The sequence below is a fragment of the Theobroma cacao genome, chromosome 9 (assembly GCF_053813885.1).
Source record: "Theobroma cacao isolate CCN51 chromosome 9, ASM5381388v1, whole genome shotgun sequence".
Lineage (NCBI taxonomy): Eukaryota > Viridiplantae > Streptophyta > Magnoliopsida > Malvales > Malvaceae > Theobroma > Theobroma cacao.
The window spans coordinates 20,826,524-20,846,229 of NC_142647.1; the positions used below are offsets into that span (position 1 = coordinate 20,826,524).

General features: G+C 36.9%; 2 protein-coding genes across 2 annotated transcripts; one reads left to right on the forward strand and one right to left on the reverse strand.

Moving 5' to 3' along the window:
• Positions 1 to 3,574: 3,574 nt before the first annotated feature.
• On the forward strand, positions 3,575 to 5,995 carry LRX2 (leucine-rich repeat/extensin 2). The gene has a single exon (XM_018127518.2). The coding sequence runs from the start codon at positions 3,676 to 3,678 to the stop codon at positions 5,920 to 5,922; it is 2,247 nt and encodes a 748-aa protein (XP_017983007.2). The 5' UTR covers positions 3,575 to 3,675; the 3' UTR covers positions 5,923 to 5,995.
• A 984-nt stretch (positions 5,996 to 6,979) lies between these two features.
• On the reverse strand, positions 6,980 to 14,904 carry LOC18589524 (putative protein phosphatase 2C 44). The gene is made up of 5 exons (XM_007014540.3): positions 14,663 to 14,904; positions 14,209 to 14,469; positions 13,854 to 14,130; positions 13,529 to 13,683; positions 6,980 to 7,556 (listed from the first exon to the last, which is right to left on the reverse strand). The coding sequence occupies exons 1-5, from the start codon at positions 14,732 to 14,734 to the stop codon at positions 7,419 to 7,421; spliced, it is 903 nt and encodes a 300-aa protein (XP_007014602.3). The 5' UTR covers positions 14,735 to 14,904; the 3' UTR covers positions 6,980 to 7,418.
• Positions 14,905 to 19,706: the final 4,802 nt, after the last annotated feature.

Genomic DNA, 19,706 nt, shown 5'->3' on the forward strand with positions numbered 1-19,706 from the left:
CGAACTGCCTTAAAATAACCAATGTCGTGACACGCTAAAAAACCCCAAAAGTAGTTAACCCACTACACGCCATATCTGTTGTAGTTCAAAACTTTGGTATGACCATAAAACCGGAAAAAAAAAACAGTTTAAACATAACAATTGAAAAAGATTGAAAAAATACAAACATATCACACAAACCTAGTAAAAAATTAACAAACAGAAGAAAGTTCTAAAAGTTTTATTTTCAGACTAATTGACCTCTTCACTAATAACCAACATTGTTGCTGTGGTGTCGTTAAACTTGCAAAGAACAAAGTCGAACACTCGGGTACCTTTGTGAATGAGGATTGAATCAAATCAAACTTTCTAAGTTCCTTCACACAGTCGTTTGCGATTTCTGAAAAATATTTAATTAAAATGAAATGGCCTCACAATTTCCTCTATAAATATTCATTTATTCATTGAATTCATTTAGTGGAAGTCCAATCGGTTTCCTTGTTATTTGCCCTTTTTTTTTTTTCCTTTTTCAAACCATGTCGTGTCACATGTTCAAGCCATGCCATGTCACACACTCTAAACCCTGCCGTGTCACAGATCTCCATGGAGTTTGACAAACTCTGAACCCTGCCATGTCACAGATTTTCTCCACGGCGTATCACAAACTCTAAACGCTAGCATGTCACAGATTCCCTCCATGGCGTGTCACAAACTCTGAACGCTACCATGTCACAGATTTCCTCCATGGCGTGTCACAAACTCTGAACGCTTCCATTTCACAAATTCTCTCCATGGTGTATCACAAACTCTGATCACTGGCGTGTCACAGATTCCCTCCATGGCGTGTCACAAACTCTAAATGTTGGCATGTCACATATTCCCTCCATGGCATGTCACAAACTCTGAACCCTGCCATGTCACAGATTCCCTCCATGTCGTGTCACAAACTCTGAACCTTGTCGTGTCACAGATTCCCTCCATGCCGTGTCACAAACTCTGAACCCTGTCGTGTCACACATTCCCACCATGTCGTTCACACATTCCTAACATGTCGTTTCACAAACTCTAAACCCTGCCCTACCACAGTCGTGTCACATATGGCCTATTATAGCACGACTATTTCGTGCTTTGGATTCACATCTTTCCCCTTTCGATTCACCACCGTATCAAGGATTTCTGGTTTCACATCATTCTCCAAGCTTTCAATTCATCATGATCGGTTTCTCGTTCGGTTTAATATCACTCTTCTCCTATTATTTGAATGTCATGTTCGAAATCTCTGAAAAATCATCTCATGCAACATTATTTTGTTTTGCACAAAATTAGATGTTCGTAAATTCTTTGCATATTTATTTTTTCATTTTTTGTCTGTTTGAGAGTGCGCGTCAACGAAGATGACTCATTAAGGGCATTTTTGTCCCAAAATCTATTTTCGTAGCTAAAAACAGTTAAAATTATCTGAAAGCTTATTTTTAAAATATGTTATTTTAAAAAACTAAAAAAATTTTCTCGTTTTATATTACCATATTGGTTGGGTTAATATTTTACATGAATAGAGCATTGCAGTTAAATAATGATTGACTATTTGTCTCTATGTGATGAAATTATTATGAATATACATTATTTACAAAATGAAAAGATTAAGAAAAAAACAATGAAAACAGTAAAAGGATCCGTCCCAAACATTTTATTTTAATAATTTTGTCGTGAAGAAATGCCCACGATGAGAATAGGAAAAAGAAAAGAAAGAATAGGAGGAGGAGGAGGCAAGAGCCAAACGCGGTTTCACTTTGAAAAAAAGATTCGAATTAGAAAAAGTCTCAAAGATCGTGCAGCCAGTTTAGAATGGGACCCACTTGTCTCTCTCTCTCTCTCTCTGTCTGGCACTGGCAGGCAGCTAATGCCACAATCTGTTGCTGCTAGTATTTGTTTATTGTTTACACCAGGAATTCCTATTCATCTTTTTGAAACCCATCTCGTTTGTCATCACCCACTCCTTTCCTGTTCGGCAACCCATTGACATTACTACATCCATCATGATATTGTACAAAGTAACTACCCCTGCCCTTTATCCCTCAACCTTAACCAAACTGATTCTGTTTAAAACCATGATAAAAGAAATTTTTTTACCCTCCTCCATAATTTAGGATATCTTAGCACAGCAGCCTTTTCATTTATTTACAATTATATATTTTCAATTTGTTTTAACATTTTTAATAATAAATATAATATAATATAATATATAAATGGCCAAGTTGGACATAGGCGCGAGTCTGGCTTTTCCCAACGTCTTGCAAGCCTAGCTCGGCATGATTGATTGGTACATGGACCCTTTTATCTTTATAATTAGACGTAACTATATTTTATCTCAATCCAAACATGTCTTAACCCGATACCAAGTCATCATTTTCAACACTCTTTTTCACCAAATCTTCGATTTTCAAATAAAAAGTATTGACTCCCATCGAGTGAGGATAAGACAAAACTCGAAAAATAAAAATCTTTTACCATCTCAAACTATGTCACATTAACAATAGATTTAGTATCTCTACACATGAAATTCCTGTCATGTGGTTCATATGTTATCCTTAAATATAAGAATTATTTTATTTATTATCAATCAACTTTGCCATAGATATATGTTGTGATACTTTTCAAAAAAAAAAGATATATGTCGTGATATTTTAACACTATGCTTCTTATATGTATTTTTTATCTTTACTTTTTGGAAGAAAAAGAAAAAAAAACCAAAACTTTTAAATAGAAATTTTAATCAAGAATTCGAAAACAGCTTAGTTATGGTGCATCGAATTTAGCAGTGAACGTTGATGAATCCTCCCTTGTTCTCGTTAGCAACAAATTATTAGTATATTTTAAATGGAGACTGGAGCTATTATATCATAGTTGTGCCCCGCATCACTGCGGTTGACTCCTTGCTTGCACCGCGCATTCTTGCTTTGCTTGGATTCCCATTGCCAGCCCATCTCTTTTTGTAAACGAGAAAACAGAAGAAATTGCACTCTAATCATATGCTTTTCGGTAAAATATACGAAGCCTGCTCTGTTGTTCCACAAACATTACAAGTTGGACAGTTCCAGCCACACTATGGTACTATAATTGTAGGCAAGAGTAAAAAGTAATGATGGGTTCAGTTAAACCAAGTAAATATGGTCTGTTAAAGGGGATTGGGGAGGGTTGGATGGATGGTATTTTAAACATAAAGAGAAAGTGAAAATGGGTGAATCCATGTTGAATTCTCCGTGTCGTGGTAGCTGGGGAAAGTGACAAAGACAGTGGCTCACACGTCCTTGAAGAAGGAAGGTCATGCTGAACGAATCATCCAACATTAATTCAACCATCAATCTTTACATCTTTTGCAAGGAGACGTGCCAGCATGTCATCATTTTGTTCCTTTAAAAGATTTTAGTTTAGTGGGGTTACTTGTATTTGGTATGAAAAACAAAGCAAATTTTCCATCCTAAGATCAACAGTTAACGAAGCTAAGGTAAACTGACCAACTCAATCCAAGAAATAAACGAGATACAGTAACTAAAAGGGAAACCACTCCCCCACCCCAGAGGAAAAATATAAAACAAACCATGTGGAGACGGGCATATCTCATATGACACAAACACTCTTCTTCATGTGACTTTTCTCTCTGGCCCTCTCTGCCATTCTAGTGCAAACCACTCGCAAATGTCTCCTCCTCGTCCTGCCCTCCTCTTCATTCTTTTCTTGCTTGTTTCTACTTCTTTTCTCTCCCAGATCTGCTCTGCAGCAGGTGAGGATGACGAGTTGGATGTTGTAGTGGATCCAAATCTGCGGTTTGAGAACCCAAGGCTACGTGAAGCCTACATTGCTTTGCAAGCTTGGAAGTCGGCCATATTTTCAGACCCGTTCAACTTCACAGCCAACTGGGATGGCCCTGATGTCTGCTCTTACATGGGAATCTACTGTGCTCCCTCTCCTTCCAATCCCAAAATCAGAGTTGTCGCCGGCATAGACCTCAATCACGCCGACATTGCTGGCTATCTCCCTCCAGAGCTTGGCCGCCTCACCGATCTTGCACTCTTTCACCTTAACTCCAACCGCTTCTGTGGTGTTGTTCCCGCCAGCTTTCGCCGCATGAAGCTGCTTCATGAGCTTGACTTGAGCAACAATCGTTTTGTAGGCAAGTTCCCCAATGTGGTTCTGTCTCTGCCTTCTCTCAAGTACTTGGATCTTCGGTTCAATGAGTTTGAAGGGTCCGTTCCCTCCAAGCTCTTCGACAAGCAACTCGATGCCCTTTTCTTAAACGATAACAGGTTCCGATTTGGTATTCCTGAGAATCTTGGAAACTCTCCCGTTTCGGTGCTAGTCTTTGCCAACAACGATCTCGGAGGTTGCATTCCTGGAAGCATTGGGATGATGGGCAAAACGCTGAATGAAATCATCCTCATGAACGACAATCTTACTGGATGTTTGCCTCCACAGATCGGGATGCTCACGGAACTAACCGTCTTTGATGTGAGCTTCAATCATCTCCAGGGATCTTTGCCGTCCACCATTGGCAACATGAAGAGCTTAGAGCAGCTGAATGTTGCCCACAACAGCTTCACGGGTGTGATTCCAGCCAATGCGTGCCAGCTACCCAACTTGCAAAACTTTACTTACTCTTTCAATTATTTCACCGGAGAACCACCAAGTTGCTCTGCAATATCTGGTGGCGGAAAGGTGACAAATGGTACCATGAACTGCATTCCTGGCAAGAAGGGTCAGAGATCCTCCAGGGAATGCTCCTCGAATGCCGCTCGGCCCGTTAACTGCAGCAAATTCAAATGTGGTGGTGGTGGAAGTTCTGGCGGAGGAGGAGGAGGCGGCGGCGGTGGCAGTTCCCCATCGCCAATTAGAAGGCCTCCTGTTCCTAGGGCTCCCGCACCGCGTCCATCTAGTTCGACAAGGCCGTTTATGAAATCCCCACCACCACCTTCTTCAAAGTCTTCGCCTTCCACCAGATCACATCCTCCACCACCACCATCATCGCACTCTTCACCAATGCCACCTTTGCATTCCCCACCATCTCCACCACCACCGAATTACTCCCACTTTACATCTCCACCACCCCCTAGTCAAAGAGTATCACCCAAGACGCATCTTCCGCCGCCGCCTCCACCAGTTCACTATGAGCCCAAACAATCACCCCCGCCTCCACTCGTTGAGTATGGGCCCAAACAATCACCCCCACCACCTCCATCAGGCCACTACTACAATACACCACCACCACCACGAAACAATTACTACAACTCACCACCACCAAGCCATTACTACAATACACCACCCTCACCACCTCCACCCTCACCGGTTCATTATGTTCCCATGCCTAATCAATCAACGCCACCACCGCCGCCACCTCAGGTTGAGTATTCCCCACCGCACTACGAACATAGAACGCCACCTCCACCTCCTTATCCCTCAAAGGGGCAGCCAGTAATTCCACCTCCACCACCAATGGAGAAATACACACCTTCCCCTCCGCCATCTCACGAGCATCAGGGGACTCAGTCCCCCCCTCCACCAGTAGAGTATCATCATCATCCACCACCCAATGAGCCATGTCATCCTCTCCCTCCTCCTCCACCACCCCCACCAGAATGCACAACTCCAGTATCACCACCACCACCACCGCCAAGCCACCACTCAACCCCATCACCATATGCACCAGCACCTGGTCATCACCATCCAACACCATCCCCACCACCTGAACATCAATGGCATTACCCACCATCGCCACAGCATCAAAACCCTCCTCCCCCATCAACACACTATTCATATTCATCCCCACCCCCACCATCACATCCACCTCCGTCTCCTCCTCCGCCACCCTCATTTGAAAGCACACCACTTCCACCAATTAGAGGAGTATCGTACGCATCTCCTCCTCCCCCCGTTATTCCCTACTACTAAGGGAATGCTGTTGCGCGCCATTGAGTTGTAATTCAAATTCTTTTGGTGCAACCATGAGTGGGTCGCATGTTAATTGTGTGTTTTTTTGGTTCAGCTTGAGCACTATTTTTTTTCTTTCTAAATATATATATATATATATGATAATTTATATTTTATTTCTTTCTTTTGTATTCTTGTGCTAGTATGTATATTTGTTATACGGGCAATGCGGTGAGAAATTTGTGTATAATTTATGTATGGATCCAAAGTCAGGATTGACGATACATACAGCTTACTTTCTCCATCCGCCTTGTTTTTCAGTATTCTTGTAAAAGTCAAGAATATTGAGCAAATAAACTTGTCTTTGTCCTATTTGAGTTTGATTAGGAACAGTGGCACGTGTACTAGTTAGGCAAAATTGTTTAGAATCAAGAAAGTTGTATTAAGTTTAAATCCTGGAAGCAAAAGCTTGGAAAAGATGTGACTTGGCCCTGGGAGATCTCAAAGTAAATAAATGCAGACAGGAGTGGGGAGAGGAGCAATCAGTTGATGGATGTTGGTGATAATTGATGATATAACAACAACTAATGAACTGTCCAACACATCATTACTCATTAGAACGCATGTGAGGTAGGTCACATGCCAGATCTGGGACGCGGAGGTCTGTTGTGATTTCTCCCTGATAGCTCGGTTTTGCTGTGATTTTTAGTCAGATATGGTGATAAATAAAAAGTGTAACGCAAAAGAGTGATCATAACTAAGCACAGCAGAAAGTAGCTCCAAAGGCCCAAGGTTGAAAGAAAATAAAAGTTACCATACAATTATTGATCTGATCCCCACACGTGCCCTTGCACCATGAACATTTAATTTTTTTTTCTTTTTGGCAGATCTCTCTGCAAGACTCAATTACTAGTTATTAATGCCATGACATTCACCATTCAATTGCCAATTGTGGTCTAACAACAGGAGTAAATCCCATAATTCAGCTGGTAAAATATCAGGCATTACATTAACCAAAGTTGGCTGAATACTATGTACCTTCTCAATCATCTTGCAATCTATTCTACTAGCCAAAAAATAGAAAGAAAACAAGTGATTATAATGGTGGTGGTTTTCACATAACAGCCGGCGACAAAATACTAAATATGTATATAGTACATGCAAGTATTTGTATCATGCCTTTATTTCTATCCACACAGTATACACACCTGATTAGAATCAATCTCTGTTCTACCTTTCGTATTTGAATCACAGGTCTTACGATAGAATTACCCAAGCCCCGGGGCATCTAGATATGCAAACCTGTTCATGGATTGATGAGGAATGTCCCGGGGAACAAAAAAATGCATCACACTGCTATCTCAACTTGCTCAGACATCACTATCCCTACAAAGACATGTACCACATAGATGAAGCTCTCCATCTCAAAGAGTTCCCCTATTTACACCTTCCAATGGAACCAACCAACAGAAAGTTCAGGAGGAACAATGCCAACAAAAGCTTCGGCCTTAGTAGCGTCAACCAAAACGAATTACAATGCATGATATATCATCTTTGCTCTTTCTTGCCAATGCTTCAGTCGTTAATCGTTTAGCTGCTGCTTGAGGGTCCTTTATGGATTTCACCAAATTAACTGCCTCTTCATTCTTCATAACCTGCCAACCAAATCAAACAAGTTATTTTTGGATTACTTGCAACATAAAAGAACACCACCAGTATTCATGCCTGGGCTAGTTGCAGCAAACCCAGAAATAAAGAAGCCCTAATCATTTTCATTAATACCTATTTACAATATGTTATATCACTTTCAATTCAAATAAGTCTTGGCTGCAAAACCAACCAAGATCTAGAAAAATATAATCAATTTTTGCAGGGCAGAAAAAGAGGATCACCCCAGGGCTTCGTTCATGGATACACATGACAATCATTTCCACATAAACATTCCATATATTTGTTAAATGATTCCACCACTCAAAATGTACTTAACTTACTTTCCATCATTAGTTAAACATATAAATGACGATTAATAACTAGATTAGCTGATATATAAATAAGATGTTCCAGGGTTCTTTCGAAAGAATAATTTTCCCCTTCAGTCAACATTAAAAAATGATGCCTTCGTAACAACTGAAGTCTTCCTAGTTTCCAAAAAAAAAAAAAAAACTGAAGTCTTCCAAAGGTCTGCTAAGTAACCTATTTGTAGTAGTAATGAACATGACTAGTAAAACAGAAAGAAGAAACTCCACCCTTTCATAGCATACCAATTTGTAATCCAGCGAATTAGGTGGCGTTTGAAAATAAAAATTTTGATATTGAAAAGTTAAGTACAAACTTATTTATAAATGGATTTTTAAGATGATGTTTGATAAAAAAAAAAATTTGACATTGACACTTAAGTACAAAATTTTAATACTAAGAATGTGATCGAGTGATCAAGTGACCAGAATGTGATCTCATAATGAGTTTGAAAGGCTGGATTAGATGGGGTTTATCTGTTTTTAAGGGCTAGAATTACAAGCTGCTGAACCCTATTATAGGTAGTCTTTTAGACACATTAGGCAGACGTATTATATTAGAATATTATCTCTCAGTGGTTCTACAACCCTAAACCCTAGTTATCTTGTTCCAACTTTGATTTTACATCAATCATCAATTTTTAGCCTTTATTCTGGTCTTGTTTAACTGTTATACTTTTCTTTTTCTTGTTTCTGCTTCCCACTGCATCATATTCCCTGCACATAAGTTCCAATGACTGCATTCTGTGTAAGAAAAGATCAATCTGACCCTCCCTAGACCCCAATCCCCATTTATCCTCTGAAAGACCAATCTCAATTGCCAACAAACAATCAAATCAGCAACAGGCTACCTGATGAAGAACATTGTCATTCACAGCACTACCTTAAAATGACCACCCATGTATCTAACACACAGGGAAGCATGGACTGAACAGAAGCTTCCAACTTTTTCTTTTGGCTTCCAACTTTTTATTAAATATTGCTCACAAAACCAAGCAAAGCCAAATGGTAGGAAGATCTCAAAGCAAAAGCTAGGTTGCACAATAAGGCTTTGCTTGGTTGGGAGGATGGAAAGTAAGAAGGAAAAAATTTTAATCCAATGGTCAAGCTACAAAATAGAAAGGTGGTTATGAAACCTAACCGTTAGATTAAAAAAATTTCCCATCCTTCCTACCAAGCAAATCCTAATATAGAGGGTGGTTTCAGATGATGTTATTCTGTTAGATGAGACAAACCTATTTCTCATTACAGTGGTCCATGTTGAAGTGTCTTCACCATCAACACATGCCAAGATAATCTGTTGGACTAGATAACCCAAGTGCTCTGATTTCAACTTTATTAATCCAACCCAACATCCCTCAAGGCTTGAAAAATAATGAGCATTAAGTGCCTTAAGGATGTCAAACAACCATAGCTGACATTGCAACCATCACACCACCACAAACACAACCAAACCATGTAAAATGTTAAAAGACCATGACATCAGCATTACCACAGCAAGCATAGCTACCACCTTAATACTTATTAGTTGCTAATATAGTCAACAGCACAACCATAATTAGTAAAACTAACACCAGCACAACAACCACAAGTGTACTCCCTAGCAGCAACATGAACTATTGTCACCATCACCACCACAGCCGTCTCCTCCAAGTGCTATGTGACCAACTCATGTTATTACATTATATCCCATTATAACATATTATGCATTTTTCAATTGTAAATTGCTACAGCTGTCAAGCTAATAAAACAACTTCAGTGCTAACTTTCTTAACTGAAAACTTAAAAATTCTGCTAGTACTAATTTTTAGTTTTAACCAATAATTAGGGGAAAAGGGTTTGGGTTACACCCATGACCCTCGCCAAAAACTCCAGAGTATGTGAGGAAAAACCGCAATAGCATATTCATGAGGGCAAATTTTCAAAATAAAGAATAAAGTCTTCATTCTTAGGATCTGTATTTCAGGAGCCTTAGCATATATTCAATGTTGTCGAGGGGACAGGGGGACCAATGTTCAGAAAAGTGCTGTCAAGGCACAGAGAAATCCAGCACAGGCAAATACCTCCAATTGAGGCCCTCTACCAATGCAAATGCCTTGAAAGGCAAAAGGTGAAAGAAAGAAGCACCCCTTAGTTAGTGGTATTATCATTGACAAACAACAATATATGTGTCTTTTGAAAGCATAATGAAATAGCAATGGTTTGTACAAAATAATTAGTAACTTCTTGTTTGAGGAGTGAAGGAACTTAGAGCTAAAGTTTGATGGTGCTTTTAGTTAAGTTAATTGTACTAATGCTATATCCTTGTAATACATTAAGCAATAGAATAAATTGACTTTTGAGGGTTATTAATACAATTTTATGTTTTAAAGTTAATAGAATAACAAATCTTTTCTTATGCACGTTTATTCTTTTTAGAAATAAGTGGACTAAACAATTAATTTCTTTTACGTAAAAAGCTAAATCTTTTTTTTTTTGGGCATAATATCTAAAAAGCTCTTGAACTATTTAGGAAACTTCAAATAAGCCCCTATTCTTTTATTGGGTTCAATCAAGCGCTTAAGCTTTTATTTTAGGCCAAATAGACTCTTATGACTAATGGTTGCTAACTATCGTTAGTCAAAATGTCACTTATTAAATTTTTGTTACATGATACTGACATGTTATGATGAATGATAACATGACATGTTTGATGTGATATGATGACATGACCACATGACATTTTCACCCATCACGTTAATGCCATTTCAACGCCACGTGGACATAAAAATGATAAGTGGCATATTGACTAATGTTAGTCTGTCATAAGGGTCTATTTTATCCAAAATAAAAGTACAGCGACTTGATTAAATGCAATAGAAAAATAAGAACATATTTGAATTTTCTTGAATAGTTCCAGGGTTTTTTTAAGCATTATGCCTTTTGTTTTTTGCACTTTGTGCCATAAGTTCTAAAAAGGTCCTAGCACCCCACCACCCATTTCTGAAGATTTGAACTTGGGACCTCCATGATGCAGTGTGGAGGAAAAAACATTAAAAAGAAAACCAAAACAATGAAAGAAAACCAAACAAAGGCTAAAATTGATGTAAAATTGAAGTAGGAACAAGATAACTAGGGTTTACGGTTGTAGAACCTCTAAGAGAAAACAATCCAATATAATACAGCTGCCTAATGAGTATAAAAGACTATTTAATCTAGGGTTATAGCAATTTCTATTCCTAGCCCTTAAAAATACATAAGCCCCATCTAATCCTAGCCATTCAAACTCATTAGGAGATCACGTGCTAGATACACATGACCACTTAGTAAAATAAAAACATAATTACAAACCAATAATTATAGTAAAACAGTAAACATAAAGGAAAACATATCTAGATAAACAATTAGAAAAATTCTAGAATGCTCTTGCTTCACTCCAACATAAATGTCTCCTTGGGGGCCTAAATTCTCTATTGTTTCACAAAGTGAATTCATACAACTTCTGAGCATATCAAATTTATTTATGTGATCATTTTGTTAAGAGACTAGTTCAAACTTGTTCATAATATAATGGTCAAACTCAGAAAAATAAAAATTAAAAATTAATAACAGAAAACTTTTTTCTTATATTAACCAATCAAATATTTGACATGTCATCCAACTAAAATTTGGACAATATTTTAAGCAAGAGTTCTTTCATAAAAATAAAAGAAAAAAAAACTAAAATTGAATTATTTCATGAACAGATAAGAATGGTATCTCTTCTCAATTAAACTCCAGTAAAATTATATGTTTTTAAAGTTTTAAAATTGAACTCTACCTTAATCAAAAAATGTGGAGCGCAATCTATTCAACAATGGATACGTAGTTGAGCCAATCTCAAATTGTTGATGCAATTAACATGCTAAGCTTCAGTATTTGAACTCTTGACCTAAGTTCACGCTGAGCTTAAGCAACTATATAAATCATTAGCTCAAACTTGAGCAACTTATTCCCTGGAGTAGGTTGGTTATTCAATTGTACATAGATAAACTAATAAATATTCAACAAAACAACAATGCTCATTTGTCTTCAGAATTTAGCATAGCTTGTCCACCAATTCTACAACAAATGGAGAGAGAGAGAAAGAGAGGAAATCAGCCAAATCAAGAATCCCCTATGATATGTTTGTGGTTGAGGAACTTGTCTTAAAATTGGTGAAGCATAAATACAGATGACTGCAATTCTCTAGTCTTTCTCAGTCCTATCAGCTACTTTGACTCAAAAACTGTAATAACATCTATATTATTCACTACTGAGGTGCTTTTGGTGGATAACGCTATAAATCAAACCTAATGAAGTCACTCGCAAGAAAGCATTGTCTTACTATTGACCAGATATTTAAGTTATCTCTCACAGTTACATCAAAGGAATGATTTATGAATGACTTAGACAAGGGATCTTGTGGAAGAAATCTCTTAAAATTAAAACTACAATGAATTAAGGTCTGTCTAAGATCAGGTGTTCAGATTAATAAACAAAACAGAGTTGAGATCATTAAAAAGCTTTGTTGAGGAAGATTTTAATTAACTATTTCAGCAAGAGCAGAAATTTTTTCTCTCTCTAATAGCTTTTTGAACGGAAGATTCAAATTAAGATATCAACTAAATATAACTGTATGTATTTATGCATGTGCACACACGTGCAGCCCAGTTTCAAGTTTAGAAAAATTTGCATCATAACAAAGAAGCTAAGTGAATACTAAATGACAACTTCATTGTCCAACTCCCACCCAACCCCCTAAAATTTAAAACTCACAATAATCCATCCTATCCATTAAGTCTGTACCCAAAATAAAAAAAATCAAAATCAAAATCAAAAAGAGAGAGCCTATTCTTTAAGAAAATTCTGACCCTTTACCTAAGAATGCACCAAGCAGTAAGCAGTTTCAATATTTCATTTCAAAAATTTGAAAGTACGGAAAGAAAGGTCAGCAGAAAGTATCTTGTATTAATCTTTATTAAGGAAAATTTTGAGATGGTTTTCCAAATGATTAATGCATCAAAATTTTACCCCTGGGCAAAAAGTAATCTATACATGAAGGACAAAACAGAGTTATTTGACGGATTAAACTACTAATCATTTTATCTTGTAATTTTATAACTTATTAGTTATAAAGTTTATACAGATATAGATGTCAGATTTTTAGATTATTTAGGCTATATTATATTAACCAGTATATTGCTTATTTTCCGAGTGCTAGAGCATTTGGTTGTTATATTTAGCATTTCCATTATGTTTTAAAGTTAGTTTATAGTCACCTATGTTATTTCACTTTCAGGAGGTTTCAGATTATAAATTATTGAGATTATTGGAAATTGAGATAATGGAATTAAACCTTCTCCCTCTGGTTCTTCTATTTGTTTCTCCAATGTCCTCTTCTTCTTCAGATGAACCAGGGCTGCAGTCCACCATCCCCACCCTCCCCCAATTTCTCTATTTTCTTTTTCTTTTAAAAATGTATCCAGCTCTTATGTTCAACAGACAACTTAACACGTGCAATTGCTACAGCCTGTAGGTGCTCCATGCACCAGCCGAACCTAGAGATGCAGAATGGAGATCAAATGCTATAACAAATAACCTATTTAACTGACCTTCCATAATCCATCGCTAGCCAGTATTACAAAGTCAATAGTCGAGTCTATGGGAACATGTCTGACATCAGGTTCTGAGCTTAAATGTGCTTTAAGGCTTTGATCCCCAAAAGCCCGTGCAACCGCAAGTTGGCCATTAACCCTAGGCACATCTCCTGAAATAAGAATCACATTTTCATCATCAAAATATTTTTTTAATTAAACAATCACAAATACATTGATGTAGCCTGCTGTCAATCTTGTAGATGTGGCATAACCAGTTTGGTATGATCCTAGTGCAGAAAGTGATAAATGGAAAACGTAATTATATATATATATCTATTACCTGGAAGAGTAGTCACAAAGCCACCCTGCTTCTCTATCCTTCTTCGTTCAGCATGCGGCTCATGGTCCACGGTAATTTGATTGGCAGAGCCCCTCTCACACACAACAGCTCTTGAGTCACCAATGTTTGCTACCCATAAATCTTTGCCATCAATAACAATAGCAGTTACAGCAGTAGAGCCACCTGGCCCCAATTGCATAGAGTTGTCCAATATGACCCTATCCGTGGAGCGGTATGCATTCCTTATTGCTGCCTCAGGGTCTTTCCAGAAATTTGGCTGTATGACATTCACATGGGTGAAGGGGAGCTAACGAAGCAATTGGAAGAAAGGGATGTGATGGTAAGGAAACGATACCTCTTCGAGTATATTGTTGAAAAGGTTGTCTTTCAAATAAGTGGGCACGCGATCCCCCAAGTGACCATCAAAGATTGCAAACAATCCAAGCGTATGATTCCTCTTTTTTCTGTATTCAGCAACATGGTAATCTTCCATATCATGGCCTGATTGACCTTCGACTAAGTGGAATCCGTGGGACACTTTGGTACTCGATGACTTACTTTTCCCTTTTCCACCTTTTCCTTTGTCTGAAGAAGATGACTTGAGGCAAGCAACATTCTGCAATCCAGAAATAAAATTCACAGACAACAACAACATCAACATCATCATCATGTAATTCAATGAGCAGGCAACAATCTGACGTTTATTTCCAACTCATATGTGTAACTCAAGTCAACCCAAATCCGAAAGAAGATAATTGAATCGAATTACAAGTTAAACAGCAGGTAGGCAGAGAAAAAGAGAGAGTTACCTTGATCTTGGTAAAGAAGCCGGCTTCTTTAACAGGGCGAGAGGCACCTGCAACAGATGAACTTCTGCTCATGTCTTCAACATATAAGAATTAGTAAAATTCCCTGATGCGTTTTCTTCCTCGCGAGTGTGTGCGTGTATGCACCCAATACACAGAAAAGGAGAAAAGAAGAGAGAGAGGGAAGGGATGGAAAGTCTGAAAGGTCAGAGCAGAGGAAAAAAAAGGGTGGGTGTTTGGTATTCACTCGTATTATTACTGTTGAAGGGCTTTAATACACGGAATAGAAGCAAAGGAAGACTAAAGTAGTATTGGCTATGGAAGATAAAGGTTGACCGCTTGATCCAAAAGTAAAAGCAAAAACAAAGCCAAGAATAGTCCTTTTCTTGAATGGTTTGATTGTTGGGGTTGAAATGCAACTTTGACAGCACCAATATAAAGAGATTGGTGATCCTACTAATATTATTAGCAGAAGTTGTTAGTAAATAATAAATAAAGGCAGCAAAAAACGATGACATCATATTCCGCGTGGGGGTAGGGCCCACTGCCCCTCCCTTCCCCGTCTCTTCCTTGCAACTTCCGCCGATTGTGACCCTCTCCCCCTCTCTCATGGTCATGGCCTTTGTCTCCTCTACGCCCCATCTTGCTTTCCTCGTACCATGTCCCGAGTATGATACTAAACAGATGATTTATTTTGCAAATGTTGAGAAGGCATGCTGTATGACAGAAATGAAGCTGCACACGTGAGGAGCATGTGACATCACGCACGTTAGGAGCATGAAGAAGCTTAAGTTAAATAGAGATAGCATTTGTAATTAGAGTTGACTAAGTTAGGATTAGTTGATTAAACTTGTTGTTAAGTAGCAAATCTGTTGTGTATAAATAATAAAGTTGTAACAGCTTTCAACTAACTGAACAAAAATTCAATTTCACATTTTCCCTTTCCCATCAAATGTTTTATCTTTCTTGATTATCATCAATTTGTAATTTCATCCTAGAACTTTCATGCGTTATTAGATAACTGGTTGAAGTCTTCGATCATATCTTGAGACACTAACGATGATTGTCATCTAAAATTATTGATTAATTAAGAAATTAAGAAATTTCTCCTTTTTCGATTCTTCTTGTCAAATTTTTCTTTATTTCTTCAATTGAAACCTTTATGATGGTTGTTTCACCCTCAAAAATCTCAATTTCACCATTAGAAGACCATCAATCACTTTATTTCATTCATCATTCCTATCATTATGGAGTAGTAACAATAAACGCCAAATTGACTTCTATAAATTATCTTTCTTAAAGAAGATCGTACTTGTTGGCATTGTCCATTTGAAACAAATTTGGTTTTGTGGACAAATTAATTAAAGAGCCAAAGTCGATAGTTGAATTGTTTATTCCTTGGACCAGGTGTAATAATGTGATCGTGGCTTGGATGCTCAAGTCACTAAAGCCAATGATTGCATCAATAATTTTCTACATAAATTCCACGCATCAAATTTAGGAGACCTCGTGTGAAACCCCAATCTTTACATATTGTGAAAATTTAGTGAAAACTTGAATTTTGATGAATCATACATAGGTGATGACTATCCATGAGAATTCCTTATCATTTGATGTAAATTTCTCCATATGATTCTGTTATATTCATGGGTGAATGATGGTTGAGGGAATGGTTGAAAAAGTAAGCCAAATAAATGTATTTTTATAAGTTTGAACTTGGAGGATCAATCCTCAATGGTTACAACTTGATCCTATGGTATATTGCATGAAAATCTTGGAGAATTGAAAGCCCCAGTTGATCTTATAACTTCACCAGTTGATCTTAAGGCAGATTACATGAAAATATCAAAGATGAAGCCCTAATCAATCCCATAGCTTCTCTAGTCGATCCTAGTGCCTTTTGACAGAAAAAAAATATAACATGTTTAGCACGAGCCCTAGCCTTCATGTTTCATTTTTCCAACCTCCAACTCATCCCCAACAACCACCAAACCCTTTTCCAACCTTTCAAAAAACCCATTGGATAAAGATTCAACCTTCCAAACTCAAATCTACGGTAAGTTTCGGCATTTTTAGATATTAATCATAATTTTTCAACTTAACTCGAGGGTTTTGTAAATTTCAACTCCTTTAATCCGAATTTGACTAGGATTTAGGGGGTTTTTGTTCTTCAACAAGTCTGTGGAGATAAAAACGATTAAGGTTTCATTATATATGAATTGGGTTGAAAGTATTGTGGGTTATTAGCTTGAAACAAAAAATATGGGTTTAATTAGTTAGTTTTGAATAAATGGGTTTGTTGGAAAAATAGGAAATTTATGTTAGAAATCGTTGTGTTAACTTGCATTGAGCTTGTGAATTTTAGAACGAGTGAGGTTTGACAAAAGCAAGGCTTAGGAGCACACTTTTGTCAAGGTGAATGAATACACCAATGTAAAGTTGAAGCATGATTTGATGGTTTATTGATGAGTATGGTTTCTCATAAATGTTTAACTAATTAAAAATGTGTTTGTATATGAGAAATTATTCTAGAAATGATTTTCAAAGCTACTACATATATGTAAATATTCTGTTATGTATTAGCTTTCAACAAAGGAGAACAAGTCCTTTCAAACGTTTTATACCAAAAACACCACTTAATTTTATGAGATGTGTATGAAATGCTTGGAGCATACTAAATTGTAATAATTATCTGATGATGAATTCCATATGTTAAATGAGGTTATGAAGGACTATATGTTGTTTGTCTGTTAATTTATATGTGATGACATTGCCATATACCACATGAATGAGAATAGGCATATGATGTAAATTACGCTAAGGTATGTGAGGTAATTTCCATATAGTCCATGATATGAGAATAAACACATGTTGAATGTCATAATGCTAAGTATGTGAAGTAGTTTCACATACCACATGTTATGAGTATGAGGACATAATAAGATGTCAAATGAACATTGTGTTTAATGAATGAGGGTGAATTATAAAATAAGTATTCAATAATAAGATGTGAAATGTTGGTTGTTGCTCATGGTTAACGGGGGTTATTCCTTTAACAAATCTTAGAAGGTAATGAAGGATTTTTGCATTACCATTTTTTGAGAAAGGAATGAGGCATTGATTCCATTCCAATGTTACCATAAGGTAATAAAGGATATTCCATTACTACCTCTCAAGGAGAGTAAAGGGAGTGAGGTAGTGATTCCATTCCCCCATATGTGCGCACTCATGTCGACGGGAGTTATATCGAAGGGTCCATGGTGAACAGGGGCTATTCCGACACAAATGTTATTTAATGATTATTAATGATGTTGTTGATTTTATTTTGTTAGTTTTATTCTTGTTTTAACATGACAAAATTAATTGAACTTAATAAGCTTTGAAAGTGAAAGATATTTTTGAGTATGAAGAAAAATCTCAAAGAATTGTTAAAGCTAAAATTAATATATAAAATTTGAAATGCTTTAATTATTTGAACATATCTTTAATATGGATGATCATGCTCTTAATTTTCTTAAAAGTCTCTTGTTTTCAAAATTAAATATGTCAGCCCAAGGATAAAGCTTTCAAAAGAAATGACTTGATTCTTGAATGAAAAGGAAACAAAATATATTTCTTCAATTATAAGAAGAATCGATTCTAGAGAAGAATAAGTTAGTTCTCGAGCAAAGATCAACAGTGAAGAATCTATTCTGAGACAAGGAGAAGTTGGTTCTTGGAAGATAGGATTTATGAAAAATTGACACCTCAAATATAAAGAATTGATTCTGGAGAGACAAAATGCAAATGGAGAAAAACAATGAAGAAAGAATCGATTCTACAAGGAGAAGAAGTCGGTTCTTGAAGTATTAAAAGCACAACTCAAAAACTTGGTGACCAAGAAAGGCATGACACAATTGGACAAAAGTGGAATGGCAAAATTCAAAGTTGACTTCAAAGTTTGGCGCCAGTCTATAGTGAAGAACTTACACCTTAAGGCAAAAAAATCGATTTGCAAAGGTATCACCTTTATGTCTAATTGTAGAAAAACTGACACCTCTAAATTAAAAAATCGATTCTTCAGATATAGAAAGTTATAAACTTTGTGAAGAGCCGACAACTCAACTACAAAGAATCGATTCAACAAAAATGACCCTACAAAGGCGACAGAATTGTGCAAGCTGGCTTAAACATACAAGAAATGATTCAAAACTTACTTCAATGGGAAAAAAAATCTTAGAGGCTATAAATACACATCTTGAAGGTGTTAAAGAAAAAAGAAAAGAGGATTTTGAAAGATTTTGAATCATCCTTGAAGAGGAAAAGAGTAAAAAACAACAGAAATGACTGCAAACAGAAAAGTTCATACCTTTGAACAAACAACAAGTGTCACAACCCAAATCCTAGGCCATGATCAACACATGGACCTAATAGGCATAACCCATCAGACCCGAGCAAGCCTTATTAGACATTCTCGATAATGCACTATATTCGTTCACCAATCCATATTAGTGCTCAAACCATATACTTTCGTGTTATAACTTGAACCACAATTACAATAATCAATTCAATTTTTAAAACATATACTCGTAAGTATATACAATGAAGTCTAAAATCTCCAATTTAATACTTGTACCAAGGCCATTATCTATTTACAATTAATTAAATAAAGTGCTACGACTCGACCTCTAGCAGCAGAGCGACTCGAAATAGGGTATTAGGAGATGCCTTTACCTACATCGCAGTGGACCATAAATGCCGATGAATAGCTCGCTAGCTAATCACTATCTGCAAAAGGAAAATAAGGGGGTGAGTCTCATAGACTCAGTGATCATCGGCTCCGTGAGCAGGGAGTAGATGGGAAACAAGCAATAAGCAAATCATTTGAATGATAAAACCTGAATATAAAATGATAATCTTATAAACCAAACCACAATAAGGATATTTGTGCCTTGTAAAAATAATATCGTAAAATCATTACACAATGCTTTCTTTTGCAAAACAGTACCGAAAATAAGTGTAATAGAAAGAGTTTCAATTACCGGAAACATCATTTGCCATCAAAATA

Excerpts from the sequence above, each read along its gene's own strand:
- LOC18589524 (XM_007014540.3), bottom strand. The coding sequence starts at position 14,734 with ATGAGCAGAAGTTCATCTGTTGCAGGTGCCTCTCGCCCTGTTAAAGAA. Across the intron at positions 14,470-14,662 it reads GCTTCTTTACCAAGATCAAG|AATGTTGCTTGCCTCAAGTC; the intron begins GTAACTCTCTCT and ends TCTGGATTGCAG. Across the intron at positions 7,557-13,528 it reads CTAGCGATGGATTATGGAAG|GTTATGAAGAATGAAGAGGC; the intron begins GTCAGTTAAATA and ends TTTGGTTGGCAG.
- LRX2 (XM_018127518.2), top strand. The coding sequence starts at position 3,676 with ATGTCTCCTCCTCGTCCTGCCCTCCTCTTCATTCTTTTCTTGCTTGTT.